The sequence below is a fragment of the Talpa europaea genome (assembly GCF_964194135.1).
Source record: "Talpa europaea genome assembly, chromosome: 9".
NCBI lineage: Eukaryota > Metazoa > Chordata > Mammalia > Eulipotyphla > Talpidae > Talpa > Talpa europaea.
The window spans coordinates 52,604,074-52,631,084 of record NC_140076.1 but is presented as its reverse complement, the minus strand read 5'-3'; the positions used below and the strand labels follow the sequence as shown (position 1 = coordinate 52,631,084).

Here is a 27,011-nt window from a genome sequence, read left to right as displayed (position 1 = left end):
ATGGGTACTACGGTGACCACATCTGAGGGGAGAAATTCTTTATAGTGAAAAATAAGTAAGATGCAAAAAAATTTTCGTATAATTAGATAAGTACTGAGTTTAAAAAGGAATTCAGAATTCAGACTTTCTGTCATAAGTAATTTCAAAAAAATGTTTTTTCCCATTGACTTGTATTTAAATATAATATAAACTCAATAATTCAGAATAGAGAGTATTATTCAGGAATCTGTATATTTAAACTTTTTCTTAGAAGATTGAATAAAATTTTATTATTAATTCCTACTGGATACATGTCTTTCAAAAATTGGTTTAGTATTGTTATAAATTTGGGTAGAAAGAAAAGTGAATGGAGGAAAGTTAAAAAAAAATAACTAGACATAGTAGTAATATGCTAATGGTGATGAGAAAGAGAATGATATGTCGATGATGGAAGGAGTGGAAACAGATGAAACAAGCTAAAAAGTGAAAGGGAATTTTCCCTACCATTTGACTCCTTTATTCTAAATTTATCTACCCTAATGTTTCACATACTGCCTTTTATTTATACTGCCTTTACCGTGCTTTGCTCCAAATCACTCCACCTCACTCTCTTCACACACATGTGCCACAGCATGAAAATAGGTTCAACGACACACACCAGAATGCTCAACAATTCCTGTTATATTTAATTTTGAGGACATGGAAAAGGCCCAAGAAGATTAAGTCAGTGTTGCCCCCATTCTATGAATATCTCTCAAGTGAAATTCTCAGTTAAAAAGAATTAAATTTCACAAATTACCTTGTCTGATGTATATGCTTGCTAGAGAAATATACTGGTAAATTGGACTTAGATAAACACAGGCTTATAAATTGCATGTTTTTGGAAGGTTTGAAATTTCAAGATCAGTTTTAAGAGTATGTTCCAAACAAGCAACCGTGAAGCTTTCAGGAGTGAATCCTTTGGCAGCTGAGTTGTGCCCAAGTCCAGATGAGTACACCATTACAGAAGCACATGTCTATGTATGTGACATTTAAATTTGTTCTTTTGTTCCTGCCTAACCACTTGTTTTTTGTTTTGCATGGGATCATCTTCAGCACTAGAAATTACTTTTCACTGCTAGCTGATGCTCAAACTCTACTATACCTATTTATATATATATAAATTATATATAAATTTATAAATATACTTTTATATATATAAATTTATAAATACATAAATTACTTTTCACTGCTACCTGATGCTCAAACTCTACTAAACCTATTTATATATATTTATATATGTGTATATATATGTGTGTATATATGTATATGTACACACACATATGCATATATATGTATTTTTTTCCTGAAGGGATGCCAACATAGAAAGAGTGATAAAACAATATAAACACAGACTATCATCTAGCAAAAATTTTACTCATGTATAAAATCAAGGAAATTTTTCATCTTTCCCTTTCAGAAAAAGGAGGAATCAAGCAAATACACATATTTGGCTCCTGCAGATGCATTTTAGTTTTTCATGAACAAAAGGGTAATATCACTCACTCATAGGTCCTTAACATAAAAACTCCTCTCAAAACCTAGTTAAAAGTATGGGAGAATACGTTAAGTTAATTGGGGTAGAAGGCTCATTAAGTAAAAATAACCATGGCACACTTGTCATTAATTGAAGTGTGTGTCTAAGATTTAAAACAAAGCATGAAGTATGTCTCTCTCAATAGAAGAAACCATGTATTCCTTAACTGCATGTTTAATAACACAGTTTTACTTCAACTGAGGGGTTACATAAACCATAGAATTACATCTGAACTCTGTCTTACCCTGAAAATTCCAAACTGAAAAGTAAAGGTGTAATGCTCACATATTACGTTGTTCTATTGAGAAAAAATGTTTTCTGGATGATTATACATGTTTCTAATATTCAATGTTCAATAATTATAGGAATTTTCCTTTACGTTTCTTAGCTATCATATCTCTTTTAGCTGGAATTGTTAGTCTCAGTATTACCATTTTAATCCTTTCTTTTGCTTTTGCCATGACATAAACAGAAACCTTCCAAGTTTACTCCATGAATGTAGGAAATAAAATATTTAAATACATTTCTTTAATATTCATCAGTATCTCTAAATAGTTCTATCTTCCCAGGTCATTCCTTTTGATCTTGAAGTAAAGGATCTATACCTACCTCTGAAAGTTCATGAACTCCCTTTAATCTGGCCCCCCCTTTCACAGTCCCCACCACCTTTCCTTCTCCTTCTAGCAACAAGCAACAACCAATAAATCAAGAGTGTCTTGTCCCCAGAATCTTATGAGGCTAAACAAATACTTCTTTCTGGGAGACTTCTCTTTCCTTTACTGCTTTCATTTATATACACACACATACACACATCATTTTATATATATATATATATATATATATATATATACACACACACATACATACATATATAGAGAATACAAATATATATGTGTGTGTGTGTGTGTGTGTGTGTGTGTATCTGAGACATTTCATTCTCTCAGACTCCAGCATGGCCAAGATGGCCAAGGCCTCTTAGAAACTTTCCATGATATCCCAAGTCTATTTGGTGATGGCCTTGTAAGTACTTTATGAGGTGTTTATTGAAGCACTTCATACATTGTTTTATAGCTATAACGTTGTTTTATAGCATTGTTTCTTTTGCCTTTTTTCTTTTGCAGATGATGAGCTTAAAGACCAGCTTTCCAGCCCTAACACCTTGATAGTTACTGGTAAGCAGTAAGTGAATAGGTAAGTAAACACAAAAATAAATACAGATTTTCTGAAGTGTTTCATAATACTTCCAGATGGCATGTAAAGGAGTTCTTTATTTAGAAGACCACGACATGTGTTTTCTTATGCTCTGTGTTGTTCCAATGTGTGAATTAACTTATAGGGAAATAATAAAAGATAGAATAGCCTAAATGATAACCTGATATTAATCATGAAGTAAATGGTAAGTAAACGTAGGGATATAAAATTGAGCCAGAAGTAAAAGTCAAGGTTGTAACTATTTCTCTTCTGTTGTCTTGACAGAAACTTTGCTTCACTCACACTCTGAAAGTGGGACTTTTCTATTTATTTAAGACGTTATCTTCTTGTCATCTGCAATTTCTTCTATTCTAAGTCTAACATGTCTGCCTATCTTGCCAAGTTTTGGGAGCAAACTTTTATGAATAGTTTAAAATAGCTGGTCATTCCCTTGAAGCCTCCTTTTCCTACCACTCCCCACTGGCATTCCTCAAGCTCATTCCAAGCTTTGATACAATTGTACTAAGTTATACTAATTGGTACATTCTATTCCACATGTTTGGAGCTAGTTAGATTGGAAGATAAATTGCACATTTGCATAAATGAATATGTATCAGATGCAAATAGTACACAAATATGTGCCTGTGATTTATTGGGTAAAGACTTACTTCACAGTGCACCCAAAAATATCTTTACACTTTGACCAAAGAAAGAATTATTCAGTTCTATTTTACTGGAATTTCTGTGTGCAAAATCCTTTCTGATACTAAAAAAAATGGTCAATATATATAATTCTGGCTGCTATGTATGAAAATTGAAATAGTATCTAGGCTTCCATTTACTTTGATCTGTTGACTATATTTTTTCTGTTAATTAATACCTTACTTTATTAATGTCTGCTTTGTTCTTGAAAATATGGGCAGTTATTAAATGTTGTAATAACCCTGAACTTCAATTTTATTATCTGTAAACAATAATGAAATTAGTGCTTCCTCTTATTGGGTGAAAGCACTATATAAATGTCCAGTTATATTTATTGAAACTACTTGAAAATAGGTAAATAGGTTAAAAAAATGCTGATGTGTCAGAAGTTAGTCAGCATACCATTTCTTTTCCTGGGAGGGAAAAAATGTGTTTATGGAACAAACTTATTATCCCTTCCCATTCCTGCCGAGTAGAAAGATTCACTTGGAGAACATTAATCTTTTCAATAATTAATTCTTTAAATGATTATTTTGGGAGTGTCTTCTGTAGACCAGATATTATTTTAGATGTTAGGGATACATCATTGTGCAAAGGAAATGAAAAATCCCTTACTGAATACAGCTTATACTCAAGAGTGCATATATAGATAGATATGTATGTGTGTATGTATATATATGCTTACACACAGAGCACAAATGCACATACACATATCTCCAGAGAAAAAATATATACACATAATATGCATCCACTTGTATACACACACACACACACATATACATACATAGAGAGGCAAGAGAGAGACAGTTTATTTTTTATTGCTAACAATAAACCAGACACTATGGTAAGAACTGTATGTACATCATTTCACTTAATCCTTGCCAAAACCCTGAGAAATATATATTGTCGTGAATTTCAGAATTGGACATTGAGACTCAGAGAAATAAAATTGTATTCTGAGGTCTCAAATCCTAATAAATCATAGAACAAATATGTTATGTCTACTATAAGGTTCACCATTTCAAATAGCTACCCTAAACTGGAAGAACACATGAAAGTAAGGAGGCGAACAAGCTCTGTCCCAAGATCAGAGAACCCTATAACCCTTTTAATAGTAGCATTCACTTTGAAAAGCTACATCCTCCAAGATTTCCTGATTTCTAATATCTAGAACTATGCTTCCCTACAGATATCTACGTTATTTGATTAGTCTATGATACTTTCCAAAATTTTAGAAGGAGTCTATACTATTTGGCTTCTACTGAGTCAGTTTTGCTAATTGGCTACTTTGGTCTTTCTCTTCTAACGTGACCTTCACAACCTGTTTTCTTGAATTCAGTAGAACCCAGGTGCTTACAGAAATTCATTCACTCTTGAATTTTTTAATTAACAGTAAAAATGTTGGGACTACTGTCCACTAGGCCACTTCTAGGCATGCAATACAAATGCAAAAAAGCCACAGAACTTGTCCAACTCTAAATTCACTAGTTTACTTGGGTTTAGCTAGTTAACTTGTCTACATTTTTTTCTCTTTGTGTTTGTGTAAGAGTGTGTATGTGTGTATTAATCCCTCAAGATCTGGTTGTGATAATTATAATTTTATAATTTTAGTTTTTCAACTTGATAAGAAATATATTTACTCATATTTATATATGTATATAGACCTGTGTATGCACACATATATGTAAAGAAATTTATATATAAGCTTATGTATATTTATACATATTACCCTTTTATATTTTCTTTCATATCCATAATATATATTACCTCATTTATTTTATACTTGCATTTATAAAAGAAAATGTAGATAAATACAAGTACAATCACCAACAAAATCTCACTACCTAGAAATTAGCCCTTGTTTATAATTTTACTGACACATTCATTGCTATCTTTATTATAGCATTATATCAATAACATAATATGAACTGATTTCTTCAACCAATTAGCCCATGCTGGACTATATAAAATATGTCAATTATATCATTTCACTAAACTACTGTTCAATTAAATTGAATAAAAATCTACATCAAAGTGCTATAAGTGCTACAAGTACAAAATGCTATAAATACAAAATATATGTCAATAAGATGTTAATTGTTATATGTGTGTTTTATATATATATATATATATATATATATATGTAAAGTGTGGCAGATGAATTATGTGAATAGTTAAGTGAAGTAAACATTTTTAACTTCCAGGAAAAAAACTCTCACAATTTGACTTATCACATCACTGAATGTAGGAGAACTTACGAAAATTTACTACTTTCCATCTAGAAATCCATTAGGGAAAAGGACAAAGTTTCTCTCAAATTGTAATTTCTGAGCTACTGCAATTCTATAGGGACAATCAATACCGATTAGTAACAATGAAGAGAACTGCCTTAGACCTGGGAATCTTTAAGTTGCCAGGGGATGTGCTGCTCTGCTAACATAGACCACTATGCCCAAATTTGGGCTTTGACAAACTAAAGTTTTTTTCATTGGACTCTGGCTAATTTCCTTTGGGAAATCATCTCAGTAAAATCCACAGTTAGTGCTCAATTTATGACTAATCAAATTCACAAGATTAACACTTTCCAAACATCCTCATAATCTGGAGCATATACATCCTCACACGTACATATCTACATCACTTAGATACTGCTGATACATGTGTGACATAATATTCTGAAGCAAGATGGAATTTAGGTCTTGACCAGAAGTACAAATAAAACTCATCTCTTACATTAAATATTGATTCAAGATGTGAATTTAATTGATCAATTAGTCAAACACAATTGGTCATGGGGCATTTAGGGAAAGTAAACTATCAAAGGTATAATTTGGGAAGAAGCAAAAGACAAAACTAATTTGGTAAAATCATTTAAAATCTGGTTGGCTCCATTTTTAAATGTGAGCTATGTTGGCAGCAGTATTTCCATTTATAACTATACTAAAATCAGTTCTTAAATAAAAGTTATGACTTATAAAACATCTTCTTAACTTTTCTCCTCCATTTCACTTTATTCTTTCTGCTTTTCTTCTCTTTCTTATCTATTATTCTGTTTCTGATACTGTAAAAGCCACTAAGGCCCTCTTTCCAGCTGGTAGAATTTCTGTAGGAGCTACATCAAAATCTCCTGCTTCCATCCTGTGTTGGAAGACTATTCTCCACGGTTCTCATGTGCTTCTGTAAGTACTGCAAGTAGAACCACTGAAAACTTTTGTTCCTGACTGTCTTTTCAAAGATGGTTGTATAATGAAGAGATGAAGAGTCTTGAAAGACAGAAGTAGTTCTCCCTATGGAGCAAAGGGAAGATTTGTTTACAGTCCAGAGTAAAAAATGTAAGTTCTCTCTGTGCAGCAAAAGGCTGCCATTGTAAAATAAATTTCAGTTTCCTAAGTTCAGGGAGCCTCAGCTGTGACATAAGCTTACTCTGTGTGTAGGTGTCATCTACTCCTCATTATATCACCCTATAATGACTGGGGCTTGGAGAAGTGATGCAAGAAAATGACAATATTCTGGCTACTGCTGTTGCTATGAGTAATGAGCTGCCCTTTGTCTGTGTCTTCCACCAGCATACATGAAACTGTGGCAGATTCTTTACAGTTCTTGACATTTGTTTCCCTCATTTCATCCTTCTGCTTTATATATGGATCCTCTACCCTTTAGATAATGACTAGATTTGTTGGTGTGTCTTTCTTTCAGTTCAGTTTCTTTCTAAATTTCTGCCACCTTAATTGACCTTACTCAATCTAAGGTCCCCAACTGTTCAAAAAAAAAAGCTAGAATTTGATTAAAAAGTAAGTGACAAAGAACTAAAGGCAGAATAAAGAAAAGGATAAAAAAGAAAGCCTGACTAGAAAGGAAAATGTGGGTACATTGGAGTTTGGGTCCATGAAAATCCATACAACAGATCGGCTTTTAGTTAGTTCCCCATTAGAGACATTGGTTTTAGAGATCTGTTGGGCTTAGTTTTCAAGAGTGAGCTGCATTGGTTGCTGGGTGCTTTGCTAATTTGATGGTTTGAGCTCACCTTTTAATTTTCTTATATTCACTACTGAAAATTATACTTTCATACAAGACCTGTTTCTCACCTGCATTTGCAAACTTCCAACAGTAAAATCAGTAGACTCTAATGCAGATAGATATGGTTGGTGATAATATGATCAGAAAATTTTACTTGCTCATTATATCTTGTGAGAATTCTAGAGGGTTGAATAGCAGCCCTCTGTAACAGAAGTCCTAGAACCAAGGAGAACTTATATAGTATATACACTACAGATTTCCAGTCAAATATCGCCAAGGATTTTAAATCAGTAGGTTTACGTGGACCTAGAAGTATTCCATTGTTTAAATAATTTCTTGGGTGAATTTGCTAAAATTTGCCTGCAGAACATATCAAAAATGCTCCAGGAACTGCCTCCTGATGTGGTGCTAAGTATATTTGTTCAGTGTTACAGAGATAGTGCAACTTCAAATATACAGATTAATTATTGACAAATTTAGTTGACAGAAATGATTTGCTATGGCAGATACCCAACTGCTAGAAATGTTTTAATAATTATTTTTTATTCCATTAAACTGAGAATTTCATATTAACATAAAATTTGGGGGAACAATTTCCTCTGATTTATTGCATAATACTATGTATACTTTATTAGCAACTTCCATATATAAAAAGATGTATAAATGGAATGAAAGAAAACTGGAAGCTCTACCTTATAAATACACTTGGTAAAATACTATTGTCCTAATAGTATTTTAACTGAATCAATTAAACCAGGTTTATTGGTGGTGGGTGTGGTGTGGTGTCCTATATCTGAAGTATGTGAAATTACACTTTTGAATCATATATGGTGTTATATAAATCATATATGGTGTTATATACCAACATTACCTCAATAAAAAGTAATAGAATAAAAAGGAAAATATTTGAAAATTTTGAGGAGAAACTAAAGGGGTACTTTTTAAAAGTAAGACTTGCAGTCATTGTTGAAATCATAAAATATACAATGGATGTTAATGAAAAAACTGTCATAACTGCATTTTGAGATGCATTTAGAGAAAGGGTATTGCATAATGACATCAATAATTCTGCAGTTATCCTTTAACATTCTAACAATGATGTTCATGGGAAAATTCCATCTTCATTTTCTCATACTTTTCAAATTCAATAGAATCAAATACACAAGAAAAAGGAGAATTAAAGTTACAGTTCTTTTGGAGTACATACCAGCATACCTCATTTCCATCAGGTCTGATGGGTGCCAGAATACTCTTCAATGAAACCCATGGGAATGAAGAAAACACTGTGTCTACAGTGCTTTAGAGATAAGGATGCAACCGTTTAGAATGCCAGGGTGATATTGGAAACATTTTCATCTGTCTATCAAACCAAATTGTTATAGGATTATTTGGAAAATTGATGTTATGTAAAACAGTTTGTTCAACATTCTAATATGTGCATGTTTTCAATAGGTAGCCTTTATCAATAGACCATCTCTTAGAAACTGCTATACAAATCACATATACTATTTTTCAGGTGTTTTATCTTTTCTCTGAAGATATGCTGATAAAAGGTGATAGGACTTACAGTTTACGACAATTTTCACTTTTTTCACATCTGGGAATGACACATCATTTTCTGCACTGCATTCATATTCTCCAGCCTGGTCCCTTGTAATTCCATAAATGTCCAAATATTGTCCATTTTCAAATGGCTTTGCTACAAGAAAAACATAGTTAATTGCAGTTGCTTGTTAATTGTAGTTGCTTGAGGCTTTATTCAAGTAAAACAACAATCTCATGTCTTTCTATTAGATATTGCTGAAAAAACAATTCCAAATGAGATTGGAGAATTATGATTTATTCTCCTATGTTCAGAGTAAAAGAGTAAAAAACACAGAAATGAACAAGGGATACTATAACAACTGTTTCTCCAGAAAAGGATATACATGTGTTCTTTTTTAATTGATTGTGGTCTCCTAACCTCCTCACACATCAAATAGAACTCTGCACATTTCTGTAATTGAGTTCAACAACCTCCTAGCAGTGTAGATGAAATTCACTAATATGACTTGGTACATATTGACTTTTATACAGTGTAAGCTAGAAACTTGACACTTAACCTAACTAAATGTTACTTTCCTTTTGGGGAAATCTCATACTCATTTTCAAAGTTTCAGGCAAGTTGGTTTGATAAAAGTGTCTAGAGATGTATTAAAACATCATCATATTTCAGTTCCCCAAATTATTAATGTTTCTATGGGAGGTACACTGTATACACTATATATAACTCAGTAATTCTCAGAAAAACACTTATGACTCTTAAATTAAGAGCTGAATATTTCAGGGAAACCATTCTACTTGACTAAAGTAGCAGATTAAAAAAAAAACATAAAGACATAATCACAGATGAAAGAATATCCTCAAATGAATGAGGATACTCAAATACTCCTTTCAGAAATAATGGAATTTTTGTTTTTTGAAAGCAGAGAATTATCAGTCAGGAAGGAGCCTGAATCACAAATAATGCAAAGAATGTGTCTATGTGAATTTCAAGAGGGGAGATTGTTCTCCTTCCTTGCAGGGTTTTGAGAAATCACATTTCAATGCATACCAAGGAGATTTGGAAAATGAAACAAAGGTCTGTTTTAAAAACTCAAACTTTTTTTTTTTCACTACTTTCTTACCAAAATAGTTGCAATGACATCCACATTAGAAACTAGTAAGATTCAATTTTGTAAGATTAAAACAAAATGAAGTTTAGTTATGGTGCTCCAAATCTAAAATCTATACCAATTAAATTTTCCTCCCCTGCAGGCTCCCTAGTCTTTGCCTGTGTCAGTTGCCCTCCAGGTAAATATGACTTTTTCATTGAAACCTGGGGTGTTTAGAATATCTAAGGTTAAGTTATTTCTCCATTTATCTTGTTGATCACAAGTTGTATACAGGGGAGAGTTGAAATTCTGCAAATATGGTTAGTATATTATTTCTGGTATACAAAGGTAAATTTACAAAACAACGGTTGCCTTAAAGTTCATATTCTTAAAATCTAATTTTATAATTATTTTCTTGGTTCAATCTAGTGCCCTTATCTGACACCAATAATACTGATTTTTCTGTTGGTACCTTATTTCTATTTTTACTCTTACAGTGAAGATAGTCTAGAATTGAATGTGTCTCTAAAACTTAATATTGTGGAGGATGAAATGATTTTCATATCAAAGAATTTTAAAAATATAACTTAAATTATAAAGGGCATATTAAATAGAAATCAAAATATGAGAAAACTTGATATACAACATCAGGATTAAATAACTTAATCTGGGTGTAAAAATGAAGCCAAACACAAATAAAGGTATATACAAATGTGAAACTTTTTACAAATAGATGTACTTATTTTCTGACTGATTTTCAATATTAAAAAGTTACTTGTGTATTCTTATTTCTTGTGTAATCATACAATTTTACGAAATAGCATCCCCAAAATGTACATTTTTGATAATTACATATATAATATACATTATTACCTATTTGAAAAATCAACTATTATCTACTTCTTAAATAGATCATTAAATGTGGTGTGTAAATGTATGTGTTGTTTTTCCCTGTGTAAGCACTAAAGAAATGTGAACAATCACTTTTTAAGTATTGGATTTTTAAGAAGAAACACATTAGATCTGGATGACCTCCAAGAGTCAAAATAGCATAATAGAAACAAAAGCAATGAATTTGAGAAACTGACAAAGAAGAAAGTTTTTTATTTTTCTCTCCGAAATGACTTACTGACAATGCTGAAAAATTGACAACAAGTATAAGAAACTGTAAGACAAAATATCCACAATATTAGGAACATGTCACTCAAATTCAGAGAGCACCATTTACACCTATGGAATATTTGTCCCTGAAGTTCATTGCAAATTCTACATATTTGTATTTAAGAATCTTTCTCGAATCCCATGTCCTTACCTACAAGTACCAGAATTGCCAGAACAGCTATAGTCATTTAATGGATGATTTTACCAATATTATCAATAATGCCAATATTAACAATAATCTTCAGACATTTATTAATTTTTACAAAACATAAATGATAAATATCTTAGTTTTCCCTACCAGATTCCAGGTATTCTAAGGCATCCTGTTATTTCCATTCACTATGAATTAGCTATTCCAGAAGTTTTCCTCTAAGTATTAGTTTTTATACAAATAACTGTTTTCATTCTGAAGTTATCCATTCTCACTTGATCTTACCAGACTTAAATTTTGTTTTCTTTTTTCTATTTTTTTTGAGGTAATGTTGGTTTATAAACTACATATAATACAGAGGTACAGGTTCGCACTATCTTTACCAACAAAGAACCCATAATTCTCCACCATAGACCTTGGGATCTATCTTCCATTTACTTCACACTTTCATCCCGCCCCCCTTCTGGTGGCCTCAATTTTATGATCAGATTTTTAGGGTTTATTTTTGACTAGTCCATTGTTTTCTCTATGGTCCACATATAAATGAAATCATTAGGAGTTTTTCTTCTTCTGACTTCTTTCACTCCAGTTCAACCCATGTTGCTGCAAATTATAAGATTTCATTTTTTTTAACAGCTGAGCAACATTACAATGTGTATATATACTGCAGATGATCCAACAATTTCACTTTTATGTGTCTATCTGAAAAATAAAAAACAACGATTGGAAGGGATAGATACATTCTTATGTTCATTGCTGTTGCAAGTTACAGAAACAACCTACATATCCAACAAGATGAGTGGATTAAAATGTGGTTTACATGGTCAACAAATTCCAGATTTGAAACCTGGAGTTGCTATGCCCAGGATTTATGCCCTGGAGGTTACTAGTTGTCTGCAATATTCTTGGCTGCCTCTTTGCTTTTTCGTGCCCTGAATTTTCCTTAGTAGTAAGGCCACAAATTTTGTCTTTAGACACTCAGCTGGTTCTCCCTTTTCCCTTGCTCCCCTCACAAGGAAAGAGAATTTGGGCATACCATACTAAAATACAAAGAACATTTCAGCTCATGCAATGTAACTCAGCTTACCCCCAGAAAGACAAGGGGGTAAACAAGGTTGAAAGGACCTAGGAAAGTAAATATACAAGGACTGTTTATAATGTTTATGAGGATGTATACACTATCCTGTGGTGCTCCTTATAAATCTAAATGAATTATAAAAACATAGTATAATATTTTTGTCTCTTCAGTTACCAATGTAAATGCTGATGCGATATAGTCAAGCTGTGATCTGCCAGTGTCTTCTGGGCATGGATTTTTCCATTTCTCATGAGCACAGCAACAGTTCCTGCTTTATTCATCTCCTTGTCCCTAGTGCTAGCCTAACACCTGAAACCTCACATACCAGGCAAATATGTGCCGAATAAAACGTTGATTAATGAATTAATAAAGTACTATAAGAAAAAGGTAAGGAGACTCTAAAGTAAATGCTTAACATCCAAAAAGTTGCCACTTCTTTTTCAGAGTCATGAAAGGAAATAACTTTAGAAAGAATTATCATCCTTCCAGCATCCTAAAGTAATAGGTGATGGCAGTGGTTGAGAACAGACTCTGTAGAGTTGTCATAGATCCTTTCTAAGATTATAAAGACTAACAAACACCTTAAATACAAATTGAAGAAAAAAGGGTAAGTACTGTCTATAATCTAAACAATGGTCTTCTTTAGTGTATAGTCTCTCCAAAGCCTGTACTTTTCTCAAAAAAAATTGAGAATGAAAATTTATAAATGTATAGCTTTTAATATTTTTATTTTTGATTCATGTGGCTTTATTATCTGTCCAAACATTAAAGAAGAAAAATAGAACTTTTTTTATTAAAATTTTATTTTTATATTCCCCATACAATTACAACCCCCTTATTTTGATCCCAAGCCCTCCTTTCCCCGCCCCCCACCCCCATAGAGTGTCTCTGGTTCATAGTAGTTTGTTGATTTTGATATTTTCTTTCTTATAGTTATTCTTTTTCCTGGTCCCTTATTTAAGTTTTCTAGATTCCTGCTACGAGTGAGACCATCCGGTATTTTTTTCTTTCTGGCTTATTTCGCTGAGCATGATCCCTTCCAGCTCCATCCATGTTGCTGCAAATTGCATGTGTTTATCTTTTTTGAATGCTGAGTAATATTCCATGGTGTATATGTACCACCTCTTCTTGATCCAGTCATCTATGAAAAATAGAACTTTTCTTTCCTCAATGCCCACCCATAGAAGTGTTCACCCTAGCCCTTCCCCCCAAAAAAAACCCCAAACCCCGGTTTCAATGATGTCACTATAACCACCTTCTAAGAAAAAGCTGGAAAATGCAAGGTAGTTATGTTTTATATCTATCTCTCATACTGATTTCTGATAAGAACTGACTAGAAAGAATCCTATATTGGCCATAAAAAGATAATCTAGATTTGTTTTTATGCTTTGTTAAGGCATGTGGACATACTTTATATTACATATAAAAGTTGCCAGGAACAGCTTCAGATTTCTATAGAATACTAGTATGTTTCATAAAAATATTTGGAAAAAGTCTCTCTCTTTAGTCTGTAGGATATTATCTCTTTAGTTTGTAGGACAGAAAACCTTTTATATCTTCACATTGTTTCTGCCTTGTGACCTCTTTTTTCCCTTATTCAGTACATTCTTGAATGGGAGTTTGTTTATTCATTTGTATTTCACTACTATCTACATGTCGACAAGGTCTATTTAGCCTATAATCTATATTCTGAATCTTAGACATATATATTCAACTGGACAATTCACTTGAATATCTCACAGGCATCTCAAAGTTAGCACACCAAAAATGATTTTCTTGCCATATTTGCAACTCCCCCTCAATTCTCAGTGAGTGCTTTGATAATCAGAGTTGCTCAAGGAAGAAAACTTAGAATTCACTTAGATAAGACCTTTTATCTTAGTCCATACTTGCATCTTTCACTATGTCCTGTCAATATCATCAATATCACCTCCTAAGTAAGTGCAAGCTTCTTCTGACAATCCCCTTGCCTCAGTTATTAATCTCTGAATGCAAATTTTTGGATGACATGTCAATGACTGCATACAACTTTGTAGACCATTTCAATAGCCTTGCTTAGAAACAGTCATTCCACTCTTCAATGCTGACCTGTAGAAATACATTCCTCATTTTTTACTTGACATTTATTACTAGATGACACTCTGCAACTGAATATTCTTGGAATGGCTTAATTACATTTATGATTGCAACTATTTCCTTTTAACTTATTATCTACCACCATATTTATTGTACTTAAATACAATTATTGTACTTAAATACTGCACAACCATGAAGAGTAGTTAAGAATGCATATTGTAGAATTTTGTAGCTTCAAATCCTAGCTCTGCCACTCACTAGATATGTGACCTTTTACAAAGTATTTAGTTTACTCATTTGTAATGTGTGAAGATAATAACAAAAACTACCTTTTATGGTTGTTGTAAGGTTTAAGTGGGTTATCCGGTAAAGTTCTTAGAAAACTATGAGATACATCAAAGAAATTAAAAATTATGTATTAGCTGTTATTACTATGTACAGGTTTAGACATGACAAATGGTTTGTTTAGATAAATATTGTTTCCATGGTGAGAGGTCACTATGTTGAAGAATTGGTGCTTCTGTCTTAACATGATATTCAATTGAAATCAGGAGTGAAAATAAAGTCTTTCAAAAAGCGTTAATAGCAATCACCAGTTCAGTTCTCATATCACTGTAGGAGATCAGTAAACACATCTTGTCTATGGATCTATTGATGGAATTGAAAGTGACTGTATGTAGAAGTCACTTTTTCTCTGCCTGCATTCTCAAGGACTTCCTAATTCACTTCATTACTTCATTCATACACACACACACACATACATATATATAATCTTACAGTTCTATAGGTCAGAAGTGTATGGTAACTACAATAACAGGTCCCTCCCCAAAGATATCCATGTTTTAATCACTGGAATTGTTGATTCCATTAGCTTACAGGGCAGAAGGGACTATGCAGATGTGATTATGTTAATTACCTAGAATAAGGAGATTATATTGAAGAGTCCAATTTAATTGCAAGAGTCCTTAGGGAGTAAAGAAGAAGACCGAAGAAAGGGGACAGAGAGATCTGAAACAATAAGTAAGCACTGCTGACTTTGAAGATGGAGGAAGTGGGGCATGAGACAAGGAATGCTGTCTCCTCTAGAAACTGGAAATGGCAGTTGACAGCAAGAAATTGATTTTCCTCTATAGCTTAAAAGTGGAACAGTCTATCAACATTGCTTTTCATTTTGTGAGACCAGTACCAGACTTCTGACTTACAGAAGTGTAAGAAAATAATCTTTTGCTGTTTTAAGTCATTAACTTTGTGTTTGTTACACCAACAACATAAAACTAATTCAGGGTCTCACTGACTAAAATCAAAATGCCTGCAATGTAAGATTCCTTTCTGGAAGCTTACTTTTTTTTCTTTTTTTTTTTTTTTTTTTTTTTGCTTATTACAGTTGATGGAAAAATTAAGTTTCTTGCCATTTTACTGAAATCCTCATTTCCATAGTGGAGTGGCATTTTCAACTAAAGGATATTTTCAATCCTTAAGTCAAGATCTATTTCTATCTTTCAAGTCAAAGCTTCTATTTTTATAGACTTCTGAGATTAAATTGAATCAACCTGTGTAAACCAACACACTATCTTTATCTTTAGTCCTTAACCTTAATCACATCTGCAAAGACCCTTTACCATGTAAGGTAACAAAAACACAGGGTCCAAGGATTAGGAAATACATATCTCAGATACTACTTCTTAGCTACCACAGTTCTTCATTAAACTTTGCAACTCCACTTACACATATAAAGTGAAATTTGTAATTTTCAAATGCTCTAGGAAAAGGAAAATATGGTTTCATTTTTCTAGTTGCTTATCTCATTGATACTTTTCTGAAAAATATCTGTGAAGTTCAGAAAAAATCAATTTAAATAAGACATTCCGTTTTGAACTATTTTCATTAGTATGTCCACAAACATAACAAGTAAATGTGATTACAGGAAAGACTGTTAGAACAGAGAAATAGTGGGGCTTGAAAGAGAAGTGAGAGAGAAACATATGGGCAGGTAAAGAAGTGGAAGTCATCTACTGAAATGATTCTGAGAGGTTTCAGAAGCAAACAAAACCAACCAGCTTTGATTTGCTTTGTTACATATTTATCATAGTACATCAGACAGCGCTGAAGGAGCGATCTTAAATCAACTCACAATTGATTTTTCTTTCCTTCCTGTCCTTCTTTCCTTCCACTCCTGCATTCAGTCAATAGATATTAATTGTGCCAGAGCCATTTAGCAATAAGAGTGTTTCGATTTCACAAACTTACACTATACTTGAGAAACAATAGTACAAGCAGGCAATTGCAATAAATTGTGAGAAGTATTATACTTGGGTCTATATAGGATGTTATGCTGTCATGATTACGAGATCCTTAACTACTAGCAAAATTCTAAAAGTTTGACTGGGGCAGAGTATTAATTGAGTTGATAGATGTGAGGGTGGAATTATAAGCAGAAGTCAGTGTGGAAGGTTTTTTAATGCTTCTAAGGAATCTGGGTTTACCTTAAAGAATAATTACAAATAATGATTACAGTGTCATAAGTAAAAGAGTCTGATAAACTTGTATAGCTTTAAATATTGTATTTTTAAAAGATAACTGAATTTTCTGCTAGTTAAGTTTAGCAACAAAGAACAGACTTATCTTCTTGCTGTATTCATTAAAGAAATAGAAAAAAATATATAAAACAATTATTTTTAGACATTGGAAGGCAGCATGTGACTGTGATCCTTAAAGCAAACAAGGTGAGCCCTACAACTGAATTCCATCACTTTCTGTCAGAGGCAATTTCCAGGTCCAACATCAGAAAGGTGGAAACCGGAACACATGGATATTTCTGAATTCGGTGAAATTCAAAGGCAGGTAAGGGGGCTAAAAGGAGTGTTGCAGAGTTCTAAAAAGAAGGGATCAACACAGAAAAAGAACTGCAGCACTCTACATATGATTGTTTGTCCTTATTGAAGATCAGGCTATGAATGCATAAGAATAAATACAAAAAAGTTGGGGGGAAAACAGGGTAACTATGAGTGGAACAATTCTTAAAGCTCAAGCAAAATTAGGAGAAATTTGACTGCTGACCATCAAGAATTCAAGGCTATGCCATTTTTCTATAATGTCTTTTATGCTTTGGGGTCTTACATCCAAGTCTTTAATCCATTTTGAGTTAATTTTTGTATAATTTATGTAACGGTGATCTAGTTTCATTCTTTTGCATGTGGCTTACCAGTTTTTTCCAGCACCATTTGTTAAAGAGACTCCCCTTTCTCCAACATGTACCCTGGGTTCCTTGTCCTTAGATTAACTGTCCATAGGGGTGTGGGATTTTTTTCAGAGCTCTCAGTTATATTCCATTGGTCTGTGTGTCTGTTCTTGTTCTAGGACCATAATATTTTGATTATTATGGGTCTGTAGTATAATTTGATGTCTGGGAGTATAATATCACCAATCTTAAACAACAAAAATCTGTATAAAAATGTTTGCTAACTTTAATGATAATTATTAAAATCTGGAAACAATCCAATTGTCCTTTAATCAGGAAATGAGTTAAATTGTGGTATGTGCATATAAGATACCATTTGCCATTGAAATTATTCACACATGCATAATATAGATGAATCTCAAATACATTTCACTAAATGAAAGACACAAAAACTACAGAGGTAAATAATAGATGACTTTTTTTAGAGAGCTTGGGAGGCAAGACTAGTTGACTACAGAAGGGCAGCATCATGGGATTTCTTGGAGTGATGGAACATTTCTATTATTGATTGTGTTGGTGCATACATGACAATGCATTTGTTAAGACACAAAGAACTGTATGCCATGAAGAGTGATTGTTTAGTTTATGTAAATTTACATACAAAGCATAATGATATGTACTAGATACTCAGAATAAATAAAATTTAAAAAGACAATATCAAATATTCTTGAAGAAATGGAGCACATAAGAATTCACATCAAAACCCTCTTCCCCAATCCTTTTAGTCTCACTGAGGAGTTTAAGGAGTATTCCAATTGGTTCTGGGTTAATTATGCTTTAGGAGTTCAACATAGGTGGTGTGAATTACAACTCATTTTGTAATGTGTCACCTTAGGATTTCACCTGAAGGTTCCATATTAGCATCCTCTTATATTAGATTTATGACCTATGACCTTCTTTGACCAATGTGCTTTGTACTCCAGGGTCTGCCCACAGAGAGAACTTCGATTTTTCTGTTTATTACCATAAATGAATGCAGAGAAAGATAGCCAGAAAGGATTATATGAAGAAAATTCATTACTTTCTTAAGCTTTCTAAAAGCATTCTTTTCAAAATAAGCCTGTACACTTTCACTTTCTTATTTTAGTTCTCATTAAAGGTTCCTTTACCAATTTAGCTTGTTATCATACCATGGCTCACTGAAGGAATATATAAGAAAGATCATATGAAACTTCCTATTATATTTTTGTTAGAAAATATATTAAGGTCCTACTGTGATCATCGATGTGCCCATTTAACAAGGACCCATGAGAGAAATTTGCGTGTGTTAATAACCTGAAAAGGTCTACTTCTCGCCTACTAATTTTCTTTGATAGTATGATCCTTGATCTTATAAACTGATTGTTTCCATTCTTTCTCTAGACCCCAAAGAATTTCAAAGCTAAGATAAAGGAAAATATACTTTCGATGTCTTGATGCCTAGTATTTTGAGGATCATTAAGAAATATGTGGATAAAACAAGACATAATAAGAACATAAAGCCAAAAATATTTGGAAAATAGCAATGTTCATATAATGGAGAACTATGTTAAAATCAAATTGATTGGCTATTACCATAATACTTTTGGATCATTGTTTACAAGCAGAAACAATTGTATTTTGAACAGACAAATCAAAATGCAGGGAATCCAATAGGAATGCTATAATATATATGGCACCACCTTGAGATAAATAACATTCAAGTAACTAATCATGGTGAGACTTCTAAAACTCATCGCACACCTTGAGAGAGCAGACATATATCAACAGCAACTCATAACGTGTTCACATGGATGCCCTTATCAAAACAAATAAGATATATTGTTGTGAAAATAGAAGGAAGTGATTAATAATATGGACTTCATAATACATGCCCTGGGTTTCATGTACTCTGGGCAACATTTTCAATCTCTCTTAGGGTCAGTTTCCTCATATGAACAAAGAAAATAACACCTACCTCACAATGCTATTATGGCATTAATTGTGCATACATATCAAACTCTGTGTAAAATATCAATAAATTTAAAGTGGAATTTTCATTAATAAAAATTAATACAAGATTTAAATTATGATGTTTTTCAGTACCTACAATACTTGTATTTAAGAGGGAATAATTGTGTTGTCAGATCACAATAATTTGCTTTTGTTAAACAAGCCCAATAATGCCAAAGTAACAGTTTAATTGCTTAAAGTAAAAGAAACCACACAGATGCCTCTTCCTATCAGGCAGGGATTATATTCACTCAATATAACACTAACAGATCTTTTCTAATATCTCTCACACATTTTGGAATTCTGATTTTTTTTTATTCTCTCCACATTTGGTGGTCTGAGACTTATTTTCCCTAGAAAACAACTGATAACTTTTGCAATGGCAAGTTTACTTATTGTTTTTCCTTTCAAAATTGAATTGCAAAAAAAGTAAAGTGAGATAACATATTATATATCACACCAGGGAGGAACTGTTCCTCTGCTTCTCTCCAGCACACTACACCTAAAATATACAAATTATTCAAGAGGCAATAGTAATGAAAAGAAAGTGCTTGCAAAGGAACCAGCTGTTACTGTTTATATGGTTGGTTGCAGCGAAGCTCTGCTCTGACCAGGTTGAATCCATTACTAGCAATGTATTATTTACTGTCTCTCTGAATGGAGCCATATGTTTCTGGTCTCTGCCATGTGAAACTTCTGGTATGTTCCATTTGAAAATATTATAACTTATCTGAATGCACTGGTCTACATATGCTATAGTCTAATAAAACTATTTCCTCCAAGTAATAATAGCTATAATTACAGAAGTTTCAACCTGAATATCATAAAGTATTGTTTATATTTCTCCTGTAAATGTAACTTACTGAATGACTTTATGTCCTTCAATATATCTTTTCCTTATCTTTGTATCTGCAAAATAGGATTAATTTCTTTCTTATATATTACTTTTATTGAGTAAACTTTAGTCATGGATCCTTCTCTTCATTGCAAGTGAAACAATCCACTGCCTACAAAGACCTGCAAAGCAAACCTTAATTATGTGCCATGTCTGTCCTGTAGGCCTGTATATTTTTTATAATTTTCATCAAGGTCAAAGACTAATATATCAGTAATGTTGAAGCTGTACTTTATATCTAATCGTGCTTTGGTTCCAGAAAGAAATATAATTCTTCAATAAATGCTTTTTGACTATCACTGCTGAATGTTACAGGCTGAATTGTGTAAACCCCCAAATTATATGTTAGAGGCATAACTCTTAATGATTCAGAATGTGATCATATTTGCATACAGGATCATTAAAGAGGGTCTTTAATTAAGTTAAAATAAGGTCATTAGGTTGAACTTTATACCAATATGACTGGTTTCCATATATAAAGAATAAATCTGGACAGACATATATAAAGACTGAGGAAAGAGATTCCTATCTACATGCAAGGAGAGAGGCTTGGAACAGATCCTTCCTTTATGGATCTCAGAAGTACCATGAGCACACCTAGAGCTTAGACTTTTAGTATCCAGAACCATGAGACATATATTTCTGTTGTTTAAGCAATTCAGTCTAAGGTACTTTGTTATGGCAGCTCTTGGAAACAAATACAGATGTCATATGAAGGTAATAAAGGCAAACATTGTCTGTTAGGATATAGATTATTGGACTTAAAATGCGTGAAATTTGACACATAGCCTTTTATTATTTGTTGTGCTTTTACTCTATGTCAAATTCCAAATATTTGCTTCTATTTTTTTACTCTCAAACACCCAATAGTATCACAGGACACACACACACACACGCACACACATAGACACACCTGTCATTTTATAATGCAGTTTTTCTGTAAAAACTTGTAACATGCAAGAAAATCAAAGCAGAGACCCATTCATTATTCCATTTCTATTGCCTTTATATTTTCCTCCATCTCTATTCTTACACTCTATTCTTTTATAGGAAAAAAATATCCATTTCTGTATACTTAAGAGTCTGCCTATTTGTACCAATCCCTTATAATCCCTTGATCCTTCTTACAGAACTTGGGCCAAATCTAAGGGGAAAAAAATCCCTAAGATTTTCTGTTATGAACAAAAAGGTACTGCTTACCTCATATTTGAAGCTGGTACTGGGAAAATGGATAAGTAAGAGTTTGAATTATAAAGGGACATGGAAAAAGAGTTTGAGGAAATAAAATTTTGCTATTCTCTAAGAAAGAGTCCTAAAAGCCTTCATGCTGCTGTTCCAAACACATTAAGTATTTAGTTTCTGCAAAAGAATCATCTAGGTTAGCCTTTCTTAAACCTGAGCAGACTATGATGATACATGAGGCTTGAAGAGAAGGTTCTTTGATGTAACTCCCTATTCTCCCTATAGCCAATAATTTAGTAACCCGAGGATCTCAAAAGTTCAGGCTTATTAATACAGTGAAAATGTCTGTTACACTTGCTAAAAATTTAAAGCTAATTGAATTAAAGAATAACAGAATGATAAAAGAATGACTATATAAAGAAGTAAATTGCCTAGACTTTCCAGAGTTTGACAATCACTTTCCAGAGTTTGACAATCACCCTTCCTCAACATTTGGTGCCCTCTTCTTGGTGGACCTGGAAATAATATCTGAAAATAGTGGCAAAGCAATTGTTACCATCATCTTCTTGTGACCTCATGTTAGCAATGAAAGAAACTTTCCACTGTCACTGCATTTCCAGATCTTTCCAATATTTCTCTATAGACTAGATAAATTCCAGTATTTTGGAACTGTCATACCAAAGTGAAAATAGAAGAAATTTTAGAGCACCAAGGATTCATATTTCTAGTTTCACCAAACATTATTTCATGAACCCATGAAGGAGCATAAGCCTACCATGATGACTATTTCTCATAGAATGTTGAGTCACTAAGAAAAAGAAAGTTAAACTTATTTTCCAAATTTTTCATTTATTTATTGTTTATTTCCTTACATTGTTGTTCATTTTTGTACAGTAATTGATTTCTCCCCTCAAGGAGAAATCAAGTTACTTTCTAGGAAATTGTGTTACTCTCAGGGAGTAACATAGTTACTCCCCACATTACAAGTGAACAATCACCATTTTCCCTTATGTTCTTCCCTCCCCTGTTTTAACACCCCTCATTACCCCACCCTTGCTGTATGCCTCAGATCTATGGCCAGCTTGCTAGCTTTGTCTTTACAAAAGCTAAACTTAAAAGGTAGCTGTAATAAAGGTATATGATGAAGTACAATCATGCATATTTGATTATTAGATACTACTGAATGATTGAGGAGAAAGAAGGAAATGACAACTATATTAAAGAAAAATGATTGCAGAGGGGATATTCAATAGCAATTGAATTTTTTAAACAAATGAAGCAAGGGTTTCCACTATATGATATTTTGACAGTATATGGAATATACTGTGGTGATAGGAATATATTGGTTCAATATAAGTGATACAATCTATTAATTCTAGCAAGCTACCTCTATGCAACAAGAGGAAAATGATACCTCTTTGAAGCTATAAGTGCATATATGTTCATAAAGCTAAATCAGAGAAAGTGTACAAATAATTGATATATAATATATATGCATGACTGATGTGATATAAGGGACAGCAAATGCTTTGTGAACTGTAGTATATTTACTGTTTGTTTTTCTTGTGCCTAGAATTCTTGTTAGTATTATTTATCCTTTAGTTGAAGGGATTTTTTCCTAGTAACTTTTATTCAAAATGTAAATATATTTTTTTTAAACAAGAGGAAGCTTTTATTTTTTTAAAGATTGATTAACTTATTTATACAAGCACTGGGTACAGTCGGAAGCGCGGGAGGGTGAGAGAATTCACCAGAGCCAGAGCAGGGAACAGAACAGGCAGACTGACGAAATACATTGCTGAGGGGAGCTGCGGGTGGCAGGAGAGGTCTGTGGCGAGAGGGACCCTTGCCAGCGGCTGGGGATCCAACCGCTCTGCAGGGGCTGCGGGGCAGTTTTGCTACCCAGCGCTGCTCAACCATTGCACCAGCAGGGGAGGCCCCAAAATGTAAATATTTTAAATAAGAAAGTGTGTAAACCTATTGGTACCTATTTAATGGCCTAAAGTCCAGTTCTAGTATACCTATTTTGTGACTTTTGTGACTTTAAACAAATTAGCTACTCTCATTTAATAAGATGGGCCATGATTGTTGCCTTTGGTAAGTAAGTAGCTACTAGGAATAGAAGGATATATGGACACAATTAATTCAAACCACATTTTTTATGAGATTTACTAGATACACTTTCAAATTTCATGATTTCCAAACTTCCCATTTTATCAAAATATGCCTTAATTTGATGGAGAATCATTATTCACAATTCTTGCTTCCTCTGGATTCTTAACCCTGAAGGAAATCAAAAGTTAAAACTATTACTTTGCTTGGAACAATGAGGTCAATAGTCATTTCTCCAGGGATAACATCAACGAACACTGCAATATCCTTTTGAATTTAACAGGTGCAAGTAAGTAAGATTAGATAAAAGTGTTAACAAATTTACAGCACAACAGAGGGAAAAAATCAGAGATGCAAGGAGAGTTTGCACATTTAAACACAAGTCATTGACCCAACAAAAGATTTAGGAAAGTAGATTTATTTCACAAGCCATAAAAATCATATTAATCAAAAATCATGCATGTTTGGTAACTTTCCCTCCCTGAAGATTTCTAGTATTCACACCACTTTTCTGTTTCAAAATTTATAGAAAGTTTATTTCCCTGTCTTTTAGCCTGAAAGCATATTCTCATACTCTGGGGAAACCATGTCTTCATCTGACAACAGAAGTCCATCGTAGAAACACTCAATTAATCATATATAATGCTTTTAAAGGAAAATGTGGGTAAGTATTCATTTGGGTGGCATTCATTTGGTAAATACTGAAGCAACATTCTATGTCAGTCATTATTTAAATAGCTGGAAATAAAAGGGGTAACAACATGGTTAACATCCCTGGTCCCATTTGATTTCAATCTATTCAAGATAAATAAAAAAAGAAAATAGTAAACAAAGAAGGTCAAATAATTTTACATAATGGACAAGGAATTAAAATAGAGCAGGTTCTCTAAATTTTGACTTTGTAATTTTTTGTGTGAGGGAGGATGCTGTCCCAATACACTATAGTATGTTTGGAACTTCCTTTACCTCTATCCAGTAAATGCCAGCCACCTCTCTATCCCAAAATCGGTTTTGCACATTTCCAAATGTCCGTTGGTGGAGACATATTTTCTTCCAGTTGAGAACTACTGAAATAATATGATGATAATCACTTAATCTAGCCTACTCACTGAACGAGTGGATTTTGATAGTCACATAAGGTCATGTAGGGTGAAACCTAAATGTTACTGAGGATTCATCCATCTGAAGACATGTTGAAAATGATCCAAGGCAGGGAAAAGAACAGAAGGACAGCCAGTAAGGGAAGAGCACCTGGTTTATGTTTTATAACAATCACTCTGACTTCTATCTGGAGAATGAATTGAGGAGTCATAAACAGAAGGAAATGAGTAGTTTTCAGCCAATGATTGTAAACACAGTGAGATGAGGACGGTTTCAACTAACCACAAATGTAAGTTCTCCTTTTCTTTCCATAATTTTCTCTTGTACATAGGATACCCCCTTCTCTTTCCAATCTCAGAAATAGAAGTTTTACTATTTTCCTAAAAACAAGTCATTCATTTTTCACTAATTCATTTCTTACACATTATTTGTTTGATTAATTCATTTATTTACTGAATAAAAGTAAGCTTCACTAAGGGATTTAAGATAGAAAATGCATCTTATCTATCAAGATAGATTTTCTTATTTATAGCCCTTCATGCAGCTTAATTTGTCTGCTTGAAAGGTAACATAGTACACATAGTGCATATACAGGCAGGACCAGCACAGTGTCCAGTGTAGGACGATTCTCCACTACAAGGCACTGCTACCTTTAATCTTTTTGGGTGGTTCTTTCCCTGGCCTCAAGTATTTTCCTCATGTGTACTAAATGTGCTAATACTCAAGGAAAACACTCTGAAGATCTCTAAATTTCTTTGTTCTATCAATCTTTCTCTCTTTTCTCACACACACTAACATGCACACTCTCAACCTCTAAGTCCCTCTTCTTGTCCCTGTCTCTTTCTCTCCCTCCTCCCACTCCTTCCTTCACCGCTTCCAACTTTCTAGTTCATGGACTCTGTGTTGAGAATCTAACCACCTTGCATTGCCAGGGCAGCTTTACCTTCCAACCTTAGTTAAGTCTGCCAAGCTCTGTCTGGGTTTTACTTTCTGTACCACAGTGCCATTACTCTCCAAAAGCAGTGATTGAGGACAATTGTGGGACTTTATTTATTCTGTATCTGAGGAATCATTATTCTACTTTGCCCAATGTGCCGTGTCTTTAAAATCATTGTTTCAGGGGCCTCCCTGGTGGTGCAAGGGGTTAAGCACTCAGCAGTGTATTTCAGTCAGTCTGCCTGTTCTGTTCCCCGCTCTGTATCTGATGAATCCTCTCACCCCCCTGCATCTCTGGCCTGTACCCCAGCTCTTGTATGCATAAATAAATATATCTTTTAAAAAATAAAATAAATCATTGTTTTATATATACATATAGTGGTGTGTTTTTTCTAGAGATCATTTGATTTCTACCACTCCTTGACTGAAATGAATTCGGGATGTTTTCAAAAGATCTGGCCTATAGAAGGTTCTCAACCGGCAATAATAACTAAAATGTAACTTGTCCGACTTTTCTGCCTGGTCTTCTAGTTATGAAAGGGTCCTGTGTCCTTTATGTACACTGCATTTTCGTTCCATGACCTCTGCCCACTACTCATTCCGTTCGTTTCCATTTTATGGGAAATTTCATGGTTATAAACCTTTAACCTTGATATTTCTTGGGCCATAGCCCTGGGATTTTTATTATAAACATGCTGATAAAGGTTAAGAAAATGGGTTAACTATAACATTTATCATTAGTTAATTCTGTGTTCCTTTTACTTTTCTATTTAATCTTTGATTATAAGCAAATGGAGAGAACATGTTGAACTTTAAATAATTGTTTCTTAAAATTAAAAAAAAGACAATTCAAAATACAGTGTTAGTTTTCTCAGTATCTCTAGAGACGTAATCTCCACAGCCCACTCACAGGAAACATCTGTGGGCTGGGTTTTTGTAGTTATTGTTATTATTTGAGAATACTCTGAGGGATCTAAACTTGTGATCCTTTTCTTTTCTGATACACTTGTTA

At 33.2% G+C, this 27,011-nt stretch overlaps 1 protein-coding gene across 1 annotated transcript in view; it reads right to left on the bottom strand.

Moving 5' to 3' along the window:
- Positions 1-27,011, bottom strand: part of NEGR1 (neuronal growth regulator 1) — a gene marked incomplete at its 3' end in the record, with an annotated part of 815,688 nt that overhangs the window by 252,024 nt on the left and 536,653 nt on the right. Inside the window, exon 4 of the mRNA XM_084242628.1 lies at positions 9,033-9,164. Coding sequence (XP_084098754.1) covers positions 9,033-9,164 — 132 coding nt within the window. The remainder of the gene's footprint in view (positions 1-9,032; positions 9,165-27,011) is intronic.